The sequence below is a fragment of the Rhinatrema bivittatum genome, chromosome 6 (assembly GCF_901001135.1).
Source record: "Rhinatrema bivittatum chromosome 6, aRhiBiv1.1, whole genome shotgun sequence".
Lineage (NCBI taxonomy): Eukaryota > Metazoa > Chordata > Amphibia > Gymnophiona > Rhinatrematidae > Rhinatrema > Rhinatrema bivittatum.
This window is the reverse complement of record NC_042620.1, coordinates 149,309,580-149,332,250: the sequence shown is the minus strand read 5'-3', so window position 1 is coordinate 149,332,250 and position 22,671 is coordinate 149,309,580. Positions and strand designations below refer to the sequence as shown.

The window sequence follows — 22,671 nt, the reverse complement described above, 5'->3', positions numbered from 1 at the left end:
CTTCTCGCATAGCAAAAGAATGGGAAAAAGTCTTCAACTCTTATTTTCTGATTGGCCTGCACATCAGAGTACACAACATCCTTAGGGGGCAACAGAAAACCTTGAGAAATCTTCATTACCCCACGATGTAAGGCCGTGCATCCCCGAAGATCAGCTGCATCCACGCATGCCTCTTTTTCAAGTAACAAGGAAACAGCATCAATGTGCCCGTACGCCACGGCAAGCATCAGTGGGGTTCTAGGAAATAAAGGAATTAGAAAAATTAAAAGGGCTTAAGTCACGAGTTCCAAAACTTGACTTTGACACAGTACAATGCATGACGTGCATCAGAAATAATGTTTTACATTCTACCCTGCCTTTCTCGCCTCTGGCAGATTATGTGCTGCCTGCTAGAGCAATGCCTGCAGGTTACTGTAAAGATGCACTTCCTTTCCAGCCCATGGAGAGGGACAGAGAGTCACAGTCCTGAATTACAATTACAAACAAGCTGGCTGCAAGCCCATGAGCAAGATTTTGTCAATTGTGATCCAAAATTCTAGTGAGGAGGGGGGAAAAACAAATCTGAGAAAATTGGAGGCAAAATAACAAAATCCCTGACTGTATCAGAGATGTGGCTCTAACCTTGTGCCTAATATATATGTATCAGGTTTCCACTCTATGCGTCAGGGTTAGAGTGGTTAAGATTTTTTGGTCTTACCAAAGGATTAATCTTCTACATATATACATTTAGGGACAACTTCCCATATGAAGATCCATGGGGTAGATTGAAGATCTGACTTTTCACTTTGGAGGCACTTGTGCTTTGAAGATCTGATCGCTCCTCTAGGAGGAATTTATATATTTATTTGATTACTTATTTGGAGTCTTAAGTGGTGTTGAAGAATCAGTATTTTTTTTTTCGGGAAGATTTCCATAGCATTTAAAAAATTAAGAACTAGTACCTCTATCTGGATCTGTATGAGTAAGAATTCTAGTGGTTACTGTAAAGAATATTTTTCTTTCCAGTATATTTTTTATTTAGTATGTGTGTGGGTGACTGACTTTTTAATGTATATTTACATGTAATGTATTTGTTTGGCATGCTCTTGATACATATATACATGTAAATCATTTTACAGTTATGTATGAGTATAAATGATTTGGTTTAATTTATAAGGTGTTAAAGTAAATAATAAAAAATTATTTTGATGATTGTACGTTATATGAAAATTAGTTCTTACCTGATAATTTTCGTTCCTGTAGTACCACGGATCAGTCCAGACACCCTGGGTTGTGACTCCGCACCAGCAGATGGAGACAGAGCAAAACTCGACGGGCTCCCCACATATAGTAAGGTGCCACCCACAGCCCCTCAGTCGAACGTCCTGTCAAAGCAAGATCAAAAAGTCCGACTAACTAACTAGAAAAACAAAATCCACCGATTCAACACAGCACTCCGGCTGGAATCGGAAACATCAGAACCAGCAACAAAACACAACGGCCAGTTCCGAAAGAGGAAACAGGGACTCCAAAAGGGAGTCAACAATACTCCAGTGAAACGAGCGGACTCTCCCTCTATTTCTCAGCAACAAGAACACACAGACGGGTGGGAGCCTGGACTGATCCGTGGTACTACAGGAACGAAAATTATCAGGTAAGAACTAATTTTCATTTCCCTGTACGTACCCGGATCAGTCCAGACACCTGGGATGTACCAGAGCCAAACCTCAAGGGCGGGAAGCAGAGAGTCCCAAACCCCCGAGATTCCGCTGCCTGCACATCCAGTCTATAATGTCTGGTAAAAGAATGCAACGACTTCCAAGTCGCTGCCCTACAGATCTCCTGCGTGGACACCTGAGAGACCTCTGCCCAAGACGTGGCTTGCGCCCGAGTCGAGTGAGCGCGAAGCCCCTGAGGTGCCAACTTGCCATGCAGCAGATACGCTGAGCCAATCGCCTCTTTGAGCCAACGCGCAATAGTGGCCCGCGACGCCGCGGACCCCCTGCGACCCCCCGAGCAGAGCACAAACAGGTGGTCAGAGATCCGGAAAGGATTCGTAACCTCCAGATACCGAAGTAGAATCCTACGCACATCAAGTTTTCGTAAGTCCTTAGACCCCTTGTCTGTCGGCTCCACGGTCGAAAACCCCGGGAGATCCACAGACTGATTCAAGTGGAACGAAGATACCACTTTGGGCAAAAAAGACGGAACCGTCCTCAGAGACACCCCTGCTTCCGTAAACCGCAAAAACGGTTCCCGACAAGACAGGGCCTGTAGCTCCGAGACGCGACGAGCGGAAGTGATAGCGACTAGAAACACCGTCTTCAAGGTCAGATCTTTCAGCGTCGCCCGCTTGATCGGCTCGAACGGTGCACCACAAAGAGCTGAAAGCACATAATTCAAATTCCAAGACGGACACGGATTTCGCACCGGCGGACGCAGATGTTTAGCCCCCGAAGGAAACGCGTTACATCCGGGTGGCAAGCCAGGGACACCCCTTGGACCTTCCCACGAAGACACCCAAGGGCCGCAATCTGAACCTTTAAAGTACTCCAAGACAGCCCCTTCGAGAGGCCCTCTTGAAGAAACGCCAGAACCTCAGGCACTGCAGGTCGAATGGGGTTAACCTCGTGAGAACCACACCAGTCCTCAAAAACCGTCCAGACCCGCATGTAGGTTAAAGAGGTAGACTGTTTTCTAGCTCTCAACAACGTAGTGATCACCGCCTCGGAGTACCCTTTAGTTCTCAAGCGGGCCCTCTCAAAAGCCAAGCCGCGAGACAAAAGTGAGCCGCATCCTCCAAACAGACGGGTCCCTGACGAAGAATGCCGGCGACCCCGTGAAACCGAAGGGGTGGCTCTGCCGCGAGCTGAACGAGATCCGCGAACCACGGCCGTCTGGGCCACTCCGGCGCCACCAAGATCACCGGTCCCGGATGCAACTCTATTCGCCGTAACACCCTTCCGATTAGGGGCCACGGCGGGAAGACATAGAGCAGTACGTCCACGGGCCAAGGGAGGACCAGCGCATCGACTCCCTCGGCGCCCCGCTCTCTCCGTCGGCTGAAGAACCGCGGAGCCTTTGCGTTCTGCGCGGTAGCCATCAAGTCCAGGCGGGGCCGGCCCCACCTGGCACAGATCAGACGAAACGCTACCTCCGGTAGCTCCCATTCCCCTGGATCCAGGCGATGCCTGCTGAGGAAGTCCGCCTGTATGTTGTCCACGCCGGCGATGTGGGACGCTGCCAGACTGCTGAGATGGCGCTCCGCCCAGTCCATCAGCTGACTCGCCTCCACCGCCACTTGCTGGCTCTTCGTTCCTCCTTGGCGATTGATATAGGCCACCGTGGTCGCGTTGTCCGACAAGACCCGGACTGCATGACCCCGAAGCAATGGGAGGAAGGCCCGCAAAGCCAAGGCCACCGCCCGGGGTCTCCCAACCGGTTGATGGACCACCGGGACTGCCGACTGGACCACCGGCCCTGCACCGAGTGCCCCCCACAGACCGCACCCCAACCAGAGAGGCTGGCGTCCGTCGTGACCACCGACCAAGTGGGCATGAGGAGCGAGACACCGCACGTCAGGTGCCCCGGACAGAGCCACCACTGCATGCTGGCCCGGGCGCGATCCGTGAGGGGCAGGGGCAGGAGAAATTCCTCCGATACCGGCTTCCAGCGGGAAAGTAAGGCTGATTGTAACGGCCGTAGATGGGCGAAAGCCCAGGGAACCAAAGCTAGCGTGGACGCCATGGAACCCAACACCATCAAGTAATCGCGCACTAGCGGACACCGCAGGGACAGAAGGCGTTTCACCTGTCCCTGGAGCTTTACCACTCTCTCCTGAGTGAGCGACACTCGAGCACTCTCCGTGTCGAACAAGGCCCCCAGATACTCCAACCTCTGGGTAGGCTCCAGATGACTCTTGGCCAGGTTGACTACCCAGCCCAGCGACTGCAAGAGCTGAAGGACCCTGGCAATCGCCGCTCTGCACCCCGCTTCGGATTTGGCCCGGATGAGCCAATCGTCCAAGTATGGGTGAACCAGGAGCCCCTCCCTCCGGAGCTGGGCCGCCACCACCACCATCACCTTGGTGAAAGTGCGTGGAGCCGTGGCCAGGCCGAAAGGAAGGGCCCAGAACTGGTAATGCCTGCCGAGGATGCAGAACCGCAGGTACCTGTGATAGTCCGGCTGAATTCCGATGTGTAAGTACGCCTCTGTGAGATCCAGGGACGCCAGAAACTCGCCGGGACGAACCGCCGCCACCACTGAGCGGATCGTCTCCATCTTGAAACTGGGAACACGCAGACACTTGTTGACCCCTTTCAGGTCGAGAATTGGTCGGAAAGCGCCGTCCTTCTTGGGAACCACGAAGTAAATGGAGTACCTTCCTACGCCTCTTTGACTTGATGGCACGGGAACAATGGCGCCCAGACCTTCCAGGCGCCGAAGGGTCACTCGTACGGCTGCGCGCTTGGCGACCGCCTTGCAGGGAGAGACGAGAAACTTGTCCCACGGCAGGCGTGCAAAATCTAACGCGTAACCGTGTTTTATGACTCCGAGGACCCACTGGTCTGAGGTTATCTTGGTCCATTCCCCGGAAAACTGCCCCAGCCTCGCCCCCACGTTTGGGACGGCGTCCAGAGGCGGATGCGGGGAATGAACCAATCTCGTTTCATTGTGTCGACTTGGACCCCGATCCAGCCGAGGGTCCCCCCGACCGGTTGAACTTCTTCCCTCGAAAGGACTGGGACCAGGAGGATCTGGAGGAACTCGCTCGGTAGGACGGGCCCGTCCCGGTTCGCTGCGGCCTCTGACGTCGGTTAGACCGGAACCTGTTCCTGGCCGAGAAGTTGGATCGCGACCGCGGTCTGTCTTCCGGCAGTTTGAAAGCCTTATTCTCGCTGAGGAACTGCATGAGATCATCCAGTTGTTTGCCAAACAGCAACTTCCCCTTAAAGGGTAAGGATCCCAAATGCGCCTTTGACGTACCATCCGCAGACCAGTTACGAAGCCAGAGGAGACGGCGAGCAGAGACCGCCGACACCATCGCCCTGGCCGAAGTTCTCAGCAAATCATGCATGGCATCCGCACTGTAGGCTATCACCGCCTCCAAGAGATCCGCCTGTGAGGCTTCCCCTTCGGACAGACCAGCATTTGCTTGCAAGGTCTGGGCCCATCGGAGGCCCGCCCGTAACGCAAAGTTACTGCAGATAGCCGCTCGGGCTCCCAGAGCGGACACTTCGAAAACCTTTTTAAGTTGCACCTCCAACTTCCGATCCTGGATATCTCGAAGCACCGTGGCCCCCGTGACAGGGATGGTGGATCTCTTGGTGACCGCTGACACCGCCGCGTCCACACGAGGGAGGCGCAGCAATTCGAGAACGTCCTCCGGCAGAGGATACAACTTGTCCATGGCCTTGGACACTTTAAGGCCCAATTCCGGGGTATCCCACTCCCGGAACAGTATGTCAGAGGCCGAGAAATGAAACGGGAACGCCACTGCAGGTCCTGCGAGGCCGAGGAGGACCGGATCCATATTTGCGGTCTGACGGACCTCGACCGGTGGAGCCTCAATGCCAATCTCCTCCAGGATCGCTGGGATCAGCGGAGAGAGCTCCTCTCTCTTAAAAAGGCGCACGACCTTGGGGTCATCCCCATCCCCCGCCAGCGTACCTTTTCCGGCGCCTGGCGGTGCAGGGCTCGGGTCATCGGGCCCCTCAGGCCCTCCTGCAGCCCCCGAGGCCGAAAGATCCTCCTCCGAGGAAGTAGACTCCGTGTCAGATTCCTGAGGGACGCCCCGTGCCGGTCTCTTCCCCTGAGGTGGACCCGGCGAGCTCTTGGGCTGGCCTGCCCGTCTCTTGGAGCGCGGGCGTCCCTCTCCGCCCCCCGAAGTTCCTCCGGAGCTGCGTCGCGACTTCTTATATTTTGCCAATTTTTTTAATAACATAGCAAAATCATCGGAAAAGGAATCCTCCGAATCGGAGGGTCCCTCCCCCGAGGATGGCTGTCCAGCTTGTAGGGCCTCCCGGGGTTCCACCCCTGCGGCCCGCGGCTGAGAGAGCGGAGGCGGCTGGCCGCCATTATCCAACACCCTCCTCGTGGCCGCTCGAACTGTATCCAAAATGGCCGCCGTTCCCGCGCTGAGCGGGAACGGATCAGGGCCAGCAGCAACAGGACCCCCGGCGCGCGGCGGCGAACGGGACGAGCGGGAACGGCCGCCACGACCTCCCCCCGACGGTCCCTCGCCCCCGGCAAGACACCCAGAGCAAACGCCGTCGCGCGAAACGCGCGTGCGCGCCGACCCGCACGCGCGGCAGGCCGAGCCGACCGGCATCGCGGGCTCCGTAAGAAAATAAAATCGCCGCAGGAACTACGAAGCACGGGTCCCCCCTCCTGAACGAGCTGCCGAGAAAAGGGAGAGCCGGCGCGAAAACAAAGAACAAGCAAAACTTTTTTTTTTTTTTTTTTTTTACTACTTAGCCGCTGTCGCTGTCCAGGTGCTGATGCTCCCGCTCCACCGGGGTGAGTGAACCGGGCTCCCCGGGGTCACCCCCGACACTGCTGCCTGGCAAGGCTGGGTCCGCGACCCACAGCAGCGGGCTCAACCAGGGGGGGATGGTCCCCTCAGGACCTTCCCAACCCCCCTGGGAGACAACGCCGACGGGAGCTTCTCCTGCCAAAATAAAAAACCTGTTCTTCCTTCTCTTCTATTTTTATATTTATGTTTTTTTTTTTTTGTTTTTTTTTTAAATATATATATATATATATAGTGGCAAAGGAATACTCCCTGTGCCACTTCTACAACTTTTTTTTTTTTTTTTTTTTAACCTAACTAAAATCCCGCAGAGTACAGAGACTGTGGGTGGACCTGCCCCATCTGCTGGAGACAGAGTAAGACTGAGGGGCTGTGGGTGGCACCTTACTATATGTGGGGAGCCCGTCGAGTTTTGCTCTGTCTCCATCTGCTGGTGCGGAGTCACAACCCAGGTGTCTGGACTGATCCGGGTACGTACAGGGAACTGATATTTTTTAAACTGACTGTATACTCCCCCTAATTTGGTATTGAGCTACAAATTCAGGACCACCATGTTAGACAGAATCCCCATCTCAGGCAGCAAAAACTATTTGAACACATATTCATCCCACCAACGTAACCAGTCTGCACTGCCACCTTCATTGTGCCATTCTGTTTTCTGAGAAGCAGATGCCTCACTCTTTCTCTGGACATTTATTATGACTTATGATGCAGTCTCTACCCTTGTACTCATCCTTCAGCACATTTTTCAACACCATTAATCAAGAACAGTTGCAAGAACCCAAATGGCTTCCTATTACCCTACACCGCATGTTTTCTATGAAATTAACGAGGCAGATACATTCCCCCCCTTTGCCCAGGAAAATGAGGCAGGGCTAGCACTGCTGTCTTAAGAGTCAAGAAACACTTACTGCCCTTTGGCGTCCCTCACGTTTACTATTTCGGAGCTGTCCGTAACATCCAGCAATAGCCGCAAACATGACGTGTGACCGTTGATAACTGGGGTGAAGGAAAAGAAGAGGAAAAAAGAGGTCAGAGTTTAGGTGACAAAAGTACAATATCCAGGGAAATAAATCCCGTTAAGGAGACGGTCGTCTGGAAAAGAGAAAAGATGATAGCGATGATTTCTTAACTGAACACCAGGCTCGGTCCCTTCACCACTCGATCCCTGATGCATTGAGTGGAAACCTGATAAAATGTTATCGTTTTCTTGGGAGGGCTCCGACACTATACACAACCTAATGTCATCCAAAATGGTGGAGCTGTTTTTAGGTTTAAAAGTAAAATGCTACGCAATCCACAGTACCCAAGGAAAGAGAGATGTAAGGTTAAGAATATTTAAAGGTTACGTCATGTCAGACCATAGGAGAAAGGGCAGCACAGAGCTATAGTTCAATGATCTTCCTTAGCTAATACTACTACTACTACTACTATTTCTATGGTGCTACAAGGCATACACAGCACTGTACAGATACACAAGAGAGGCATCCCTGCTCTATGGACTTTTCATTTGCAGGCATCATGGATACGCCAAGAACAGCGCATTTTACTTGCAGCAAGCAAAAGGATGTATAGACAGAGGATAATTAAAGTATAGAGCAACATGAATAGTCACATCTTTGGAGGAAAAAAAGAAAAAGAGAAATCTGCTTTTGCAGACCTTTGCTCTAGATGTGCTTGCAGCATTAGCTCCTTCTCTTTCAATTGCGTGACTGATGGTCACAGTTGCCTTTGGCTTTCTGATCACCTGCAGCTAACCCTGGATTTGTCAGTAGGCACACATTGGGCTTCTGTCTATCTAGGGTGGCAAACATTTAGGGGCAGCAAGCTGACTGAAGATTTGCTGCCTTCCAACTCTGCAATCCACCTAGAATGGTTGATAGACGGGCAATCAATATTTTAATTAAATAAATAGGCAGGAGGGGGGAGGGTATGTGTGTGTGTGTGTGTGTGTGTGACAGCACTGCCTGCAATCTATACTGCACACTTTACAGTGCACTCTCTGCTTTAATCCCACTTTTTTTTTTTATGTGAAGGGGCACGGCATTTTATTCTAAAATATACTAACTGCTTCACTGCCAGCAAAGCCTGAACTCAACAGAGATGGTTTAAATCTTTAGTACTGAAAATATTTATTTATTTAGATTTATATTCCGCTTTTCACGCTTTTTTCAGCACTTCAAAGTGGATTACATTCAGGTACTGTAGGTATTTTCCTATCCCCAGAGGGCTTACAATCTAAGGCCTGGATTTATCAAAATGTGATAAGTATCGCATGTGATAGCAAAGGGGGTGTGTTTTATGCAAATAGACAGTTTATTGCAATTTGCACTACTACCTATATGAAGAGCTAAGTTAGCACAAATTGTGATAATGTTTTCACACTTTGCGATATGTGCCAGACCTGTTGTATTTCCTGCATACAACCACTAAGGGACCATTTTTAATGAGAGAGAGAGAACCTAGCCATAATGCCCTCTCCCTAGACAGGTATTTGTATCCCTATGGGAAGCCCACCTAGTAACTCGAGGTGAGGTTTAGGTAATAGTGTAGGGGGGTTAGGGGCCACTTTGACATTCAACGTGAGACGTACGAACAGAACAGTGCTCTCTTGTGAAGATTTGATGACCTTCGGAGTGAGGAAACTCACCCAAAGATGAGATTTGTGCAATGTTCTCTCCACCTAGCTTGATGTTACCCAGGTAGAGAGTCCATCGTGCCCTTCTGTAAACCGTTGTGATGGTTATCTAACTTAACGACGGTATAGAAGAGGATAAATAAATAACATAAATATATATTGTCTCTTTAGTTCATGGAGCAGTTGTACTCACCTGCAGCATGAAGTGGGGTTCTTTTGGTAACACTGTCTTTTACTAAGATGGAGGCGCCCTGATTGATAAGAGCTTCCACACATTCTGTGTGTCCCTTGAATGCAGCTAGGTCTAAGGCAGTGCGACCTTGCTCATCCTTAATATCTAGATCAACCAGACACTGGAGAAGAACTTCCAAGGCTTGGTGATGGCCGTTATATGCCTAAAAAATTATTATTATTATTATTGCATCTGTATAGGTACTTTTGTCCAAAATAATGCATATTGCTAAGCCAGGTACATATTTACATGAAGGGCAAATGGTTTTAGGAGCCAGATTATATAACATGTTGGAGTTAAGTCATGACACAGGGATTAGCATCTTTCCTCTTTTGAAATGTATACCACTTTTAAGCTGATTCAAGGAAGAGCCATCAATACCATATCATGCAGCTCAGTGTTATCCATGGCGCTCTCTCTCCCCAGCACTAACCAGACCCAACCCTATGTTTCTATGTTTACTTACTATAGTTTCTGAGATCTTACAAGATCACAGACAAGAGCAGTATAGTCTCAGGTATCCAAATCAGACTAGAGAAACAATTACTGGAACACAATATCCTTAACCCTACAAGTTACTATGTCTTGCTGGAAATACCCCTTCTTATACAAGCCTGGGGGGAATGAGGCTGACACAGTATTAGGTACGCTATGTATATACTGTGGTTTCTATAGCCTGATCAGTTCAGGGATATACCATACCACTCCCACATCTGTAACAGAATTTGCTAGACAGGCCCACTGTTACATTATATAAATGGACTCCAATATGCTGAAGTAAGTAACTAACCCAAGCCATATGGTCACAATGCAGAGAGAGGACTTGGAAATTTCATATGATACACATAGTTTGACCACTGTGAGATGCCATTTTATCTGAACCAACAAATCTGCACTTTTGGTAGCCTTGAATTTATTCATGCTTATCAACAGCAATTAGTGTTGATTGCAGTTGCAAAATCTAAAGGAAGGTGGAGCCCTTTTCTCAGTATTCAGTAGCGGCTCCACAGCAGATTCTGAAACAGAGAGCTGTATGCTGCGGCATGTGTTTATATCTTGTGACTACAAACACAGGAGTGCAGTATACTTACAGCTAAATGCAAAGGGCTTCTAGTGGCTGCTGGATCCGACTCATCAAAAGAATTACCGGTTCTTTCCATAAGCTAAGGAAGAAAAGAGGAAAACAGAGGTTATGACTTATGATGCGTTCTGTTGTCAATATCCCCTACCATCTTCCTACCGAGACGACACTATCATGACCTCGTGCAGCTTCCAGTGATCTTTGAAGCTCTCATCCCAGTACTAACCAGGCCCAACCATGCTTAGTTTCTGAGATCTTGAAGGATCTCAATACTCTGGAGGCAAACATGAATATCTGTCTTTCTTCATAACTCTGTTTCATTGTTTTTCACTATTTGTTTTGATATCAATTGCTGTTTCATGATGTATTATTGCCGTCGTTAAATATTTTTGTGTATGTTACTTGTAATCTGCTGACATTTGTGGAACAGCAGAATATAAATTGTTTCAATAAATAAATAAATAGGAAACCTGCCACACAATATGATCTGGGAGCCAAAGGAAAATTAGCTTTGAAGTCATTTTATTAGAATGATATGTTCACACCACTGGTAGTGCAAAGCAAAACAACCCACAGTGACCCGTTCTGTGGAACCTTTAGTCCTCTGACAACTGCAAACTGCCTGCCTGAATCTATTCATCAGGTCACAAAGCAGGCCTGTGACAACAATAACCAAGGCCCGCTGGTTTCCTACCGCAGCAGAAGGGGAGACACCGTGAGAACAGCTAGAAACGTCTGACAACAATTACGTGCTACAGGTGCATAAAAACATACAATTATGTATGCATGAAGGGACATTTTTTTTATGGAAAATCTATTTTGTTTTTTAAATGTTCCTATAAAATATTTTTCCAAGCTATGGTGTATGTTTGAATCATTTTTGTTTCCCTTTTCCATTTCAGTTTTCTCACTTGATTTTTTTTACTTTTTCTCCTGCTTCTTTTCCTCTCTTATAGCAACTCTTTCACTACAGTCCAATTTGCCCCACTTTTTCTCTTAACTGCCTTTACTTTCCCAGTATCCATTTTCTCTCTCTCTAATAATCTGTCACAACTCCTTCTCAAATCTCCCGTCTCTGATCCCCCGTTTCTACTTCTCTGAACCCTCCAATCTTTCATCCCGTTTCTCCTATCCCTCTCTTCTCCACTCACCTATCCCATCCCTGACATCTCGCCTCACTCATTCCTCTTATCTTCCCTGCATCCCTTTCTTTGTCCAACCTTCTTCTCCCCAGACCATCATTCCTTCCACACTCATCCATATCCCTCACCTGACTCTCTCTTACCCCTCCATTCCTCTCCCTTCCCCAATTTCAGCTTCCTACCCTCTTCCCTTCCCCTCTCTCATCCCTGCTCTCACACTCATTTCTTCCCCTCTTCTCTGAGTCACCAACACCAATTTACGCACCCTGGTGCCAACTGGAACCTTGTTCTTACACTTCACATTGAGAATATTTAGTTAGTGCTGCATAGTGCTTGGCAACCTGGCAAGAGGAGAGAGAATATACAGTGACCCAAAAGGATAGAGTATGAGATGGCCCATCAATGAAAATGAGAGTGTGTGCAATAGCCAGGTGGGGGAGATATTGTTTGATGGCTGGGAGGAGTGGTGAGTATATGTAGGACCTGGAAAGAAAGAGGGTTGGAGGGGTAAGAGTTCCATGACTGGGAGTGTCAGGCAGGTTACTGGCACCAGTGGGAGGAGGCAGCTGCAGGATGTGGCAAATTCTGCATTAAAAGTAGAAATTACTTACCTGATAATTTTGTTTTCCTTAATGTAGACAAATAGACTTAGGACTAGTGGGTTTATGCTCCCCTGCCAGCAGATGGAGATGGAGCAAGCTGATGTCACAGTATATATAGCCCTGCAGTGACCCCAGCCTGCCAGTATTCTCTTCAAAAGCAACTGTGGACAAACTAGCAAAACTCTTGATTAAAAAACATGATTAAAAACAGATAACCAGAACTGTACTCAACCAACCATAATCACTGAACTCACGAAAGATTCTAGGTTCCCCAAGCTAGAGACTGGATGAACACTTACCAGTAATCCCTTGGGACCCAGAGCCTCATAGGAAGGCACACTTGCCCTCGGCTTCTTGCCCTCGGCTGCCGCACACTTATGCGGCAGCCGAGGGCAAGAAGCTGAGTCCATCTGTCCCCTCGAATATCAGTATAAAAAAGTTTTCAAATAAAATAAATAAGTAAATTCATACATACATACACACACTAAGGAAAATGAAATTATCAGGTAAGTAATTTCTCCATTTCTTAGCGTGTAGACAGATGGACTCAGGTCCAGTTGGATGTTCCAAAGCTAATTCCCAACAGGGTGGGAGGCTGCCCATAGTCCAGTCAATACCGCACATGCAAAGGCTGCGTCCTCCAAGGTCTGCACATCCAGACAATAAAACCTGGACCACATCACAGCTCAGCAGATATTGACAAGAGACAACAAACTAATCTCTGTCCATGACACTGCCTGAGCCCTAGTGGAATGAGCCCTAACCTGAGTAGGCAATGGCTTTTCAGCATCCAAATAGGCAGACATGACTACCTCCTTAATCCAGCGAGCTACGGTAGCCTGCAAAGCCGGAGCACCCTGCTTAATCCCGCCATGGAGAATAAACAGGCGATCCATCTTCCGAAAAGGTTCAGAAACCTCCAATACGGCACGACGAGTCTCTTGACATCCAAGGAACACAGGAGTTGATACTCCTCCGCATCCCAGACATTATCCAGGTGCAGCAAAGAAATGGACTGATTCAAATGAAAGTCCAAAACCACCTTGAGTAAGAAAGATTGAACAGTACACATCTGTAATGCCCTCGGAGTCACCTGAAGGAATGGCTCCCAGCAAGACAAGGCCTGCAGCTCAGAAATCCGACGCACAGAATATATATCCACCAGAAACACAGTCTTCAAGGTCAACAACTGTAAAAAAAAGGCTACTCATTGGTCGGAATGTAGGGCCCGCCAAAAAGTCCAGCACCAAAGTAAGACTCCACAATGGAACCAGTAATCTCAAGGGGGGCCTAAGATGCTTCACTCCCTTCAAAAAATGGGCCACATCAGGATGAGACGACAAGGAAACACCATTCACCAGGCCAGTGAAATAGGCAAGAGCCACAACCTGCACCTTCAAGGAATTAAGGGCCAAGCCTTTATTCAATCCATCCTGCAAAAAATCCAGAATGAGAGGGATCTTAACTGAACGAGGAAGAAAACCCTGCTCCTCACACCTGGCCTCAAAAACTCTCCAAACCTGCACAAAAGCCAAGCCAAGGAAGTGGAGAACTTGCGAGTGCAGAGTAAAGTCGCAATCATTGCAGAGAAACAACCACGCTTTTAACAGGCAAGCCATGTCAAGGAGCAAACCATAAGACAGAATTGAGTCGGGTGCTCTTGAAGAACCGGTCCCTGCTATAGCAGATACATGTGCGTCAGAAGACCGGGGGGGGGGGGGGGGGGGGGGGCAAGGGGGAGGGCGGCCTCCACCAGGAGTCATCGCAGGTCTACATACCACGGACACCTGGGCCAGTCTGGCGCAATCAGGAGTACTAGCCCCCTGTGACCTTCGATCTTGCAAATAATCCTGCCCAGCAAGGGCCATGGAGGAAAGGCATAACGCAATCTGTCTTCCGGCCAGACCTGTACAACAGCGTCTATTCCCAGGGACCGCAGATCTCTCCTGTGACTGTAGAATCGAGGAACTTTCGTACTTCGAGAAGTTGCCAGCAGGTCTAGGAATGGAAGGCCCCACCAATCCACAATCAGCTGAATCGCCTCGGCTGACAACACCCACTCTCCTGGGTCCAGACTCTCCCTGCTGAGAAAGTCCGCTCTTATGTTTTCTTTTCCTGCAATGTGAGAGGCCGAGATCATCTGCAGATTCCACCCATTCCATCAGCTGGTCTATTTCCTGCGACATTTGCTGGCTCTTTGTTCCTCCCTGGCCATTGAAATAGGCCACCATTGTTGCATTGTCCAACATCAAGCGAACTGCTTCATTCAGCAGCTGTACTGCCTGGACCGCTAGGCGACTGATGTTCCAGTGGGACTCTTCGGTATTCCAGTGCCCCATGGCCGTTAATACCAGACAGTAAACCCCCAACCATGGAGATGCAAATCTTGCATGAGTACCAACCAGGCCGGAGAGGAAAAGGTAACTCCCTTTCTCAGGTTATCCTCCTGCAACCACCACTGGGGGCAGAAGCAGATTTCCATCGGCAAGTGGAGCCAAATCACATAATCCTGAGACTGCGGATTCCAACAAGATAGCAGAGAGCGCTGAAGAGGACACATTTATGCCCTTGCCCACGGCACCACTTCCAGGGTAGCTGCCATCAAGCTGAGTACATGTAAGTAGGACCACACCATCAAGCATATGATGTTCATCAACTGACGCACTTGAGACATCAATCTCTGGATCCAAACTTCCAGTAGGAAAACTCTGTCCTGTCCCATGTCGAACCAGACCCCCAAATACTCCAACGATTGGGATGGTTGTTCTTGGTCAGGTTCACCACGCAACCAAGCTCCTGCAATAAGATCACCTTGTGAGTCACCAGGCAGCTCTCTTCCTGAGACTTGACTTGAGTCAGCCAGTCATCCAAATACGAGTGCACCAGGATTTCTTCTTTTCGCAAGGCCGCCACTACCACCACCATAATCTTGGAAAATGTTCTGGGAGCAGTGGCTAGACCAAAAGGCAGTGCCCGAAACCTATAATGGTGCCCCAACACCGCAAAGCGTCAAAAGCATTGGTGTTCCAATCGGATGGGAATTTGAAGGTAAGCCTCTGACAGATCCAAGGAGGTCAGAACTTCCCCTGACTGTACCATTATCAGAGCGAAAGGTTTTCATTTGAAAATTAGTCACATTCAAGGGACAGTTGACCCTCTTGAGATCAAAAGGAACCCTCCTTCTTGGGCACAAGAAAATAAATGGATTATTGCCCCACACTTTGTTGAGACATGGGCACTGGAACCACAGCCCTCAGTCTGAGGAGCCTTTGAAGCGTGAACTCCACTGCCTTGCTTCTTCTGCGGGGAGTGGCAAGGGGATACACCATGAGCTCATCCAGGACCCACTGGTCTGATGTGATCTCGACCCACCTCCGATAAAAAAGAGAGAGATGTCTCCCTATTTCCTGTTCCTGAAGGTGGGTCGGCTAACTTAATTGGGAAGCTTGGGAAGATCCACCACCCAAGCCCGCACCTCTCTTGGGCTGTCGGGGACGAAAGGACTGAGACCTACCGAAAGGCTGAGTCGCTGAAAGGTCATCTTTCTGTAGAGAAGAAAATGCCTGGAACCCCGGAAATGACCCCTCATAGCAAAGGGGCACTGTAACTGTTTCTTATCCTCCAGCAACCAAGGACTCGCCCCACTCACTGGCCAGTTTCTCCAACACACTTCCAAACAAGAGTGAACCTTTAAAGGGCATCTTGGTAAGACTGGCTTTGGAAGCTGTACCAGCTGACCAATTTCTCAACCAGAGTTGACTCCTGGCCGCTATCATGAAGCCACTCCTCTGGCCGAGGTCTGGACCAAATCACAGCTTGCATCTGCTAAAAAGGCGGCAGCAGGCTCCATAACCGCTCTAGGATTCCCTCCAGATTCATCAACCTCCTGAGACAGAAGCAGACAAGATCTCACCACTAGGGTGCAACAGGAGGCAATCTGTAAATTCATCGCCACTGCCTCAAAGGCTTGCTTAAGAATAGCCTCAATCCTTCTATCCTGTACATCCTTCAAGGCCGCTCCTCCCTCTACGGAGATAGTCGTCCGCTTAGATATGGCACATACCAGAGCGTCTACTTTGGGAAAACACAAACGCTCTCTCACAACGGGTCCAGGGGGTACAGGCCTTCCAATGTCCGACCATCTTTAAAATTTGCGTCTGGGGTGTCCCATTCCAGATCAATCAATTCCTGAATGGCATCCATCACCGGGAAAAAACAAGAGGCTTTACGTAAGGAAACCAAAATGGGATTCTTCCTAGACTCTGACAAAGCATCTGAACCAGGGACACCCAGCTGTTTCAAGATCTGGGAAATTAGGCCCGGCAGTTCATCTCTAAGGAAGAACCGCAACATAGTTCGATACGGTACCAGCCCTGGAGGAATTTCCCCATCTTGCAGGATCAACCTCATCATCAGTGCCATCCGGATTCCTGTCGGGAACACCCACAGGGAGCAGAGGCGAGCCCCAGCGCTTAAGCATAGGACTGGAAGAGGGAGGAGTCACCGGCTGAGGGTCTGTCCGGACAGAAATGGGGGACTGCACCTGAAGAAAAGCTTGTAAGCCTTGAAAAAAAATTCCACCCAAGAAAAAGCAGTCAGGTCCAGGACAAGCCCAGAAGGAACTGGAGCTGGTCCCACAGAACTGCCTTTGCCAGCGGAGGAGCCAGTCAAGGGAGAACCAATATCTGGTGTCCCCCAGTCAAGGCCATGACCAACCCATCATCAGAATGGGAAGAGCCAGGCTTAGCAAAATCCGAGGAAGACAGCTCTCCCTGAGCGTCTGAGCAGCGCTGACACAGGTTAAAAGCCAGGTCAGGCTGGGAAGCCCTAACACGATTGGCAACACAAATAGGAAGACGCTTTGACTTCTTGCTTACCGGTGCTATCGCTGAGGTAAATGTGCTTTGGAACAGCTCGCGTTCAAAAATGAAATGCGCCCAAAAAATAAGCACCTAGAAGAAAGCACGGCAAGGCGCATGGACAACCTGTGCGCCAAGTTAAGCACGTAAAAAGTTGGAGCGCATAAAAAATGCACCCAAAAACCGAGCGCACAACACGTGTGCAGAGCAGACACACTGCGCACACCGACTGCCTATAGAGGGCAGCAGAACATGCACAAGAGCGTGCGAAAACGGCCGCCGCGGCCTACCATGCAGCGAGCAAGAAAAAAGCCTAAGTGCAGGGCCTAGCCCACCGGGGCCCACTCAACCTGCCAGGCTGCCCAGTTCCTCAACCCTAACTGGAGCAGTTCCCAGCGCACGCACATGGACGCAGCTATTTTATAATATGTGCGCATGTGCAGGCAGGTCAGGACTTGCATGCACGGGGGGGGGGGGGGAATTTTAAAAACCTACTCGCTGTGACATGAGTAGGCCTTCCCCAGTTCCCTATCCCTCTATCTACCCTTCCTACTATTCCTCTCTCCTCCCTGACCCCTAACCCCTACCTAGCTATTTCAAAATTTTTTGTTTTAATTCTTACTGCTTCCTCGCACCAGCCGGCTGCCCTGGGACATGGCCTAATGGCTGCTGACTCGGTCGGCCCCCGGCCCCCCCCCCCCCTTTTAGCATGGCCCTGCTCTTCTGCACATATTGGGAGATATGCACGTGGCCGGGCTGTTTGTAAAATGTGCTCGGCACGCACGTATCCCCTGAATTTTACGCACGCAGACTTTTTAAAATTCAGGCGATAATGAGGAAAATTTCCAACAGTGTGTCCAGCTCTGCACAAACGCGTGGAAGCAGAAGCTCCACCTGGAGCCGCACAGCTTACAAAATCCTGCATCTCTGTGCTCCAAAAATGCGTGTGGATGTTTCAGCACACACGCATTTTTTTATGTAGGGATCTGCCGATTCTGGACACCTATTTCATAAAAGTTTGTGCATATGCTTTGTGTGTTAAATAACTGTAATGTGTGTGCAAAATAACCTTCCGTTTATGAGGAGAGGCAGGTATTTTATAAAGTTGGCTGATGCATGCACGTATCTCTATTATGAAAATACTTGTGCGCGTACTTCCTAGCAACAGTTGCCAAAACCTCCAACAGTTGACACAGACCCTCCACCACTTGGCTGACACCTCTCATCACTTAGTTCAGACCCCCCCACCCAAAAACTACAGACAATAGAGATGTATTTAACTGCCACACCATAATTCGCAGCCGTAAAAGCATTTGCACATGTTTGATCATGTATACACCTACTCCACTTATAAAATATGTGCGAATGGGTGCACATTCCGACTCCTGCCCCGACACACCCTCTTCCTCTGTGCATACTTTTCTACAAGCAGTGGAAGTACGCGCGTGCTTGCGGCCTTCTGAAAATTTGCTTGGCCCGCATAGTTGCATATGCAAATGCTGATTTTACGCACTCAGACGCTGCATAAATGGTTTGAATGCTCTCCCCAATTCACTGTGAAGAAGGCATAATTAAATCAGATGCCTACAATGTGCAACAGTTCCTCTTATTCCTGTAAGAGGGTCTTTAGGCAAAAGCAAGATATAACAAAGGGACCATAAGTTCAAAAATGGCACTTTCAAGCTGTTTGGAAGCGCAGTGGGGAAGACATTTTTCACATTAAAAATACAAGCTCTATGTTACCAAAATATTGTGTTATTCAGTAAATGCCTGATAACAATAGCGTGGGGTGATGTTTAATAGATTACACCACCAGGCAATTTTTTAACATGCTGTAAAGTTTATGATATATTAATGATGATGGCCTGAGGCTCTTACAGTTAAATAAGCAATCTCTTTTGTATCCTTTTTTTTTTTTTTTTTTTTAATTTAAATTTTTTATTAGAGACAAAACATGTATAATGAGCAAGGTATGATACAGTACCATGCACCAACAATGATACAAATGTATATAAGCAATAAACTGGTACAGAAAAACAGTCTGAATATTCTTCATTTACACCCTGTACCCATCCCCATCCTCTCCCCAGGGATCATATTATAATAATAACAATCACAACATGCATCCTTTTTAATAGTACGTGCCCTTTGCTGAAACCCACATCAAAAGAACATTTGAAATGTAACTCGACCATAAAGGAGGTCTCAGCATTATTAGGATATATGCAAAACCTCTTTCACACAAAGCTTACTAACAGTAATTAAACATTAAGACAGATTCACCAAGTTCGGTTAGCGTAGTGAGCGTTAAAACAGTGATAAAATGCATCCCTTTAAAAAGAAAAACAAGTTATTGCAGGACATAAATATGGTGACGCCTAACTTATGCTATGTGTTGAGACCACTAATCAATATGCTTTCTTGAACACCTCAGCTAATTTCAGACCAAGAGGTTGAAAAATCAGACCACATTCTTTAAATATCATACTCAGTACAAACAATCAGCAACAGTATACATCCCTCCAGTGCAGCCTTGCTTCTGCCATTTCATGATTCAGGAAGTCAGAAAGAACACAGCTCAGTTAGGTTGGCTCCCCGGTGCTTGGCATTACATGACTAACAAAGAACACCCCATGCTTTGCTTTGAAAGTCAATGCAACACAATAACAAGCAATATGGAAAGAATATATTGTTACAAACTTATCATCTGTGTGTCTCTTCTTCCAGATGGATATTTGTAGGATTATTTATGCATATCAAGAGATTGGCAAAGCCAGTTTATAGAGCAAATGGAGCAGAAACAGGGAGTGGTTTCAGCAGTGTCTGCTCCCCACTTCACAGCCAAATGCCAGGCATAGATTTACAATGCACGGCCCATGACAGCAGCAACGGCAGATTTGTGCCTGGTATGTATTTATCAGTTCTAAACCACATGGAATGTTCAGGCCGCTACGGAGCTTCCTGCTTGCCTATTGCAGCAAGCACTGACAATCTAGGAGTTCCTGCTATTCTTGCCAGCTAGGAGTCTCAGTGGTAAACTAAAGTTCCACTGGTGCTCTAAGCTGCTAAAAGCACCTTAAAGTCATTCTATTTTTATTAAATAACATGTTTTGCAATATTAATACTATCCTCCAAATTGGGAGCACAGGATGTGAAGGTAGTCAGATATCCTCCCAGTCACTATCTGAGCAATAACTTGCTATTTCCAACACATAATCAGGCCGATTCAATAAAAGATGCGGGAGGTGCGGGAGAGCCGGTGCTCCGAGTTGAGCGCCCACTCTCCCGATGCACAGCCAAGCACCTCTCCTGGCCCGGCGCTTGGCCACACATTTTACTTTCTGTATTTCGGGCGACTAACTAATAGGCTCATCAACATGCATTTGCATGTGATGAACACTATTAGTTTCAGGGGGGTTGGCCGCGCGTTTTCCACATGCTATTACCCCCTGTCATAGTGGTACCTTGCTTTCTGAGTGCAGCAGGAAGTGTAATTACAGACCAAGTATAAGAAGCAAATCAATACAAAACCATACAAATACAATCATGAAAACAGGCAAAGCTAAACCAACAGTGAAAAAGGGACGAGTGACAGAGTAGATAACCCGTTGAGCCTGGAGCTCCTATCAGCAGTGCTACCAAAACAAAATAAAATAAGTCCATCAGTTTGGCCAACACAAGGCAAATATGAAAATACATGCTGAGCATAAGCAATGAATTTTGCGTTTATGCTAAATTTCAGATTTGCAAACAAACCTGCACAGCTTTTGCCATTCAATACAAAAACAAGAAATTCTATCCAGAACTAGTCCAGTCTATTCTCCAAGACATGCAGGGCTGAAGAAAAGAAACACCTTGGTCAGAAGCCTCATGTTCTCTCCAACATAGCCTCCAAAGTTTGCATCAATAGAACATCACACAGAAAGAGATTGATATTCAGTGAGCTGCTGAGAAAGTTACCTGGGAAAAGGCTTTGAATATAGAACTCACGTTATTTGGGGTGGGAGCAACACACATGCAAACATGCCAACCTAATAAGTCTTCTTTCCTTCAGAAAGTAGGGTTAAAAATGTAGAAAAAATGTGCAGGCCATTTAACTAGCGCCATTCAGAAATGGTAGACTGTGCTTCGGGCATACATTTGGTACATGATAAACTTGCATAAAACAAGCGCGCTACTGAAAAATGCTCAAACAGCATTGCAAGACGTTTCCCCCAATGTTTAAATCTGGCACATACAATGCAGATAAAGGCAGAAAGAGAAGAAGAGGGAGACAGTGTCTAGCTAGGCAGAGATCCTACCAATGCCTTGCATAAAGATAGATTTTACCGCTGTAATCAGACGTTTTCAAGAAAGCAAAAACCCATTGCCAAAGCTCAGAACTACAATAATCTGTCATGCTGGAAACCTTCGTCTGGGCTTTCTCAATATTTCAACAAAGTCTCTTCACATTTACTTCTTAAAATCCAAACTGCAAATAAAATGCAAGAGATTGCAAAGATAATAAACGTCTTGTTTCATCTCAGAATAATATTGCTGGGGCATGTACTTTGCTGTTTCAAAAACAGAAAATTTGGATTTTCATTTGGAAATCAGTTTTCAAAAAAGGAACTCTCAAGGTACAGTTCAAAGTGAACAGAAACTGTTAAGATTGGATCACTCATCAGGAGCAAAGTATGAAACATACTTTTCTACCAATTTTATGTCAGTTATTTTAAGTTTGATTATATGCTTGTGCTGTATATATATTTTATTTTTCACAGCATGGTACAATAATAAATGATGGCAGGCAGGAAACAATTGGCGCATCCAGGAGTCTTTTCCTCCATAACTACATGTAGGTGATCTGCTGGTTGGACAGCAGCGTTATTCCATATAGCATGCTGTGGCTCTCCTTTTGCTGAAAGGTGTGCTGTGTTCCTGGAACTTAATTCCAGCAAACCAACCTGAATAGAACAGGGAGTAAGTAGAGACCCAAGGGCCAGATACAGTATGGGCATTTGCCTTTGGGAACAAATGTTTAGGACATAACTCTATGTATCTCAATAAGTGAACTCAGATCTGAGACTTGGGAAGACACAAGACACGAGCTGGAAAGCATTACAGTATGCAGTGATGGAACGCAAAGGTGCCAGCAGGTAATGGGTTTTTGAATTCAGTAATTATACACCCAAGGCACTGCTCAGGGCATCCCAACACTTGTCACTTGGGTGCATCATAAGATTTCACTTCATTGGATTATATTATCCAGCTCTATACAGCCTGATCTACTGTGATTCTATTTCCCACAGTTCTCTCCTATTTTGATTAGGTACAGTAAATGCCTCGGTTTAGCTTTGCCCTGCTTTTCACTTCTGCACCAAGCAGTGCATGAACTGTGGATCCTTTAGGCTTCACCAGAAGGCTGTATCATTTTACTCCTCATAGTTAACCCTCTATCCTTTGTTATTCCTTAGATTAAACCTCCTTCATCTGTAAGTATGTTTTTAATCTCACTTTTGTCAACAAGGAAATAAGTACAAATATGTAATCAGAGCCCTTATTGGAGCCTTGCATAATTCTACAAAACCTGTTTCTCACTAATGGATTTATCGGTTCTTCGGCAC

The 22,671-nt window shown here is 47.6% G+C and overlaps 1 protein-coding gene across 4 annotated transcripts in view; it reads right to left on the bottom strand.

Moving 5' to 3' along the window:
• The window catches only part of ANKRD44 (ankyrin repeat domain 44), a 427,478-nt gene that overhangs the window by 108,870 nt on the left and 295,937 nt on the right, over positions 1-22,671 (bottom strand). For all 4 annotated transcript variants that reach the window (XM_029606056.1, XM_029606057.1, XM_029606058.1 and 1 more), the window contains 4 exons: positions 10,473-10,544; positions 9,343-9,544; positions 7,423-7,510; positions 120-237 (listed from right to left, as the gene is read on the bottom strand). In XM_029606056.1, the coding sequence (XP_029461916.1) occupies positions 120-237; positions 7,423-7,510; positions 9,343-9,544; positions 10,473-10,544 (480 nt within the window). The remainder of the gene's footprint in view (positions 1-119; positions 238-7,422; positions 7,511-9,342; positions 9,545-10,472; positions 10,545-22,671) is intronic.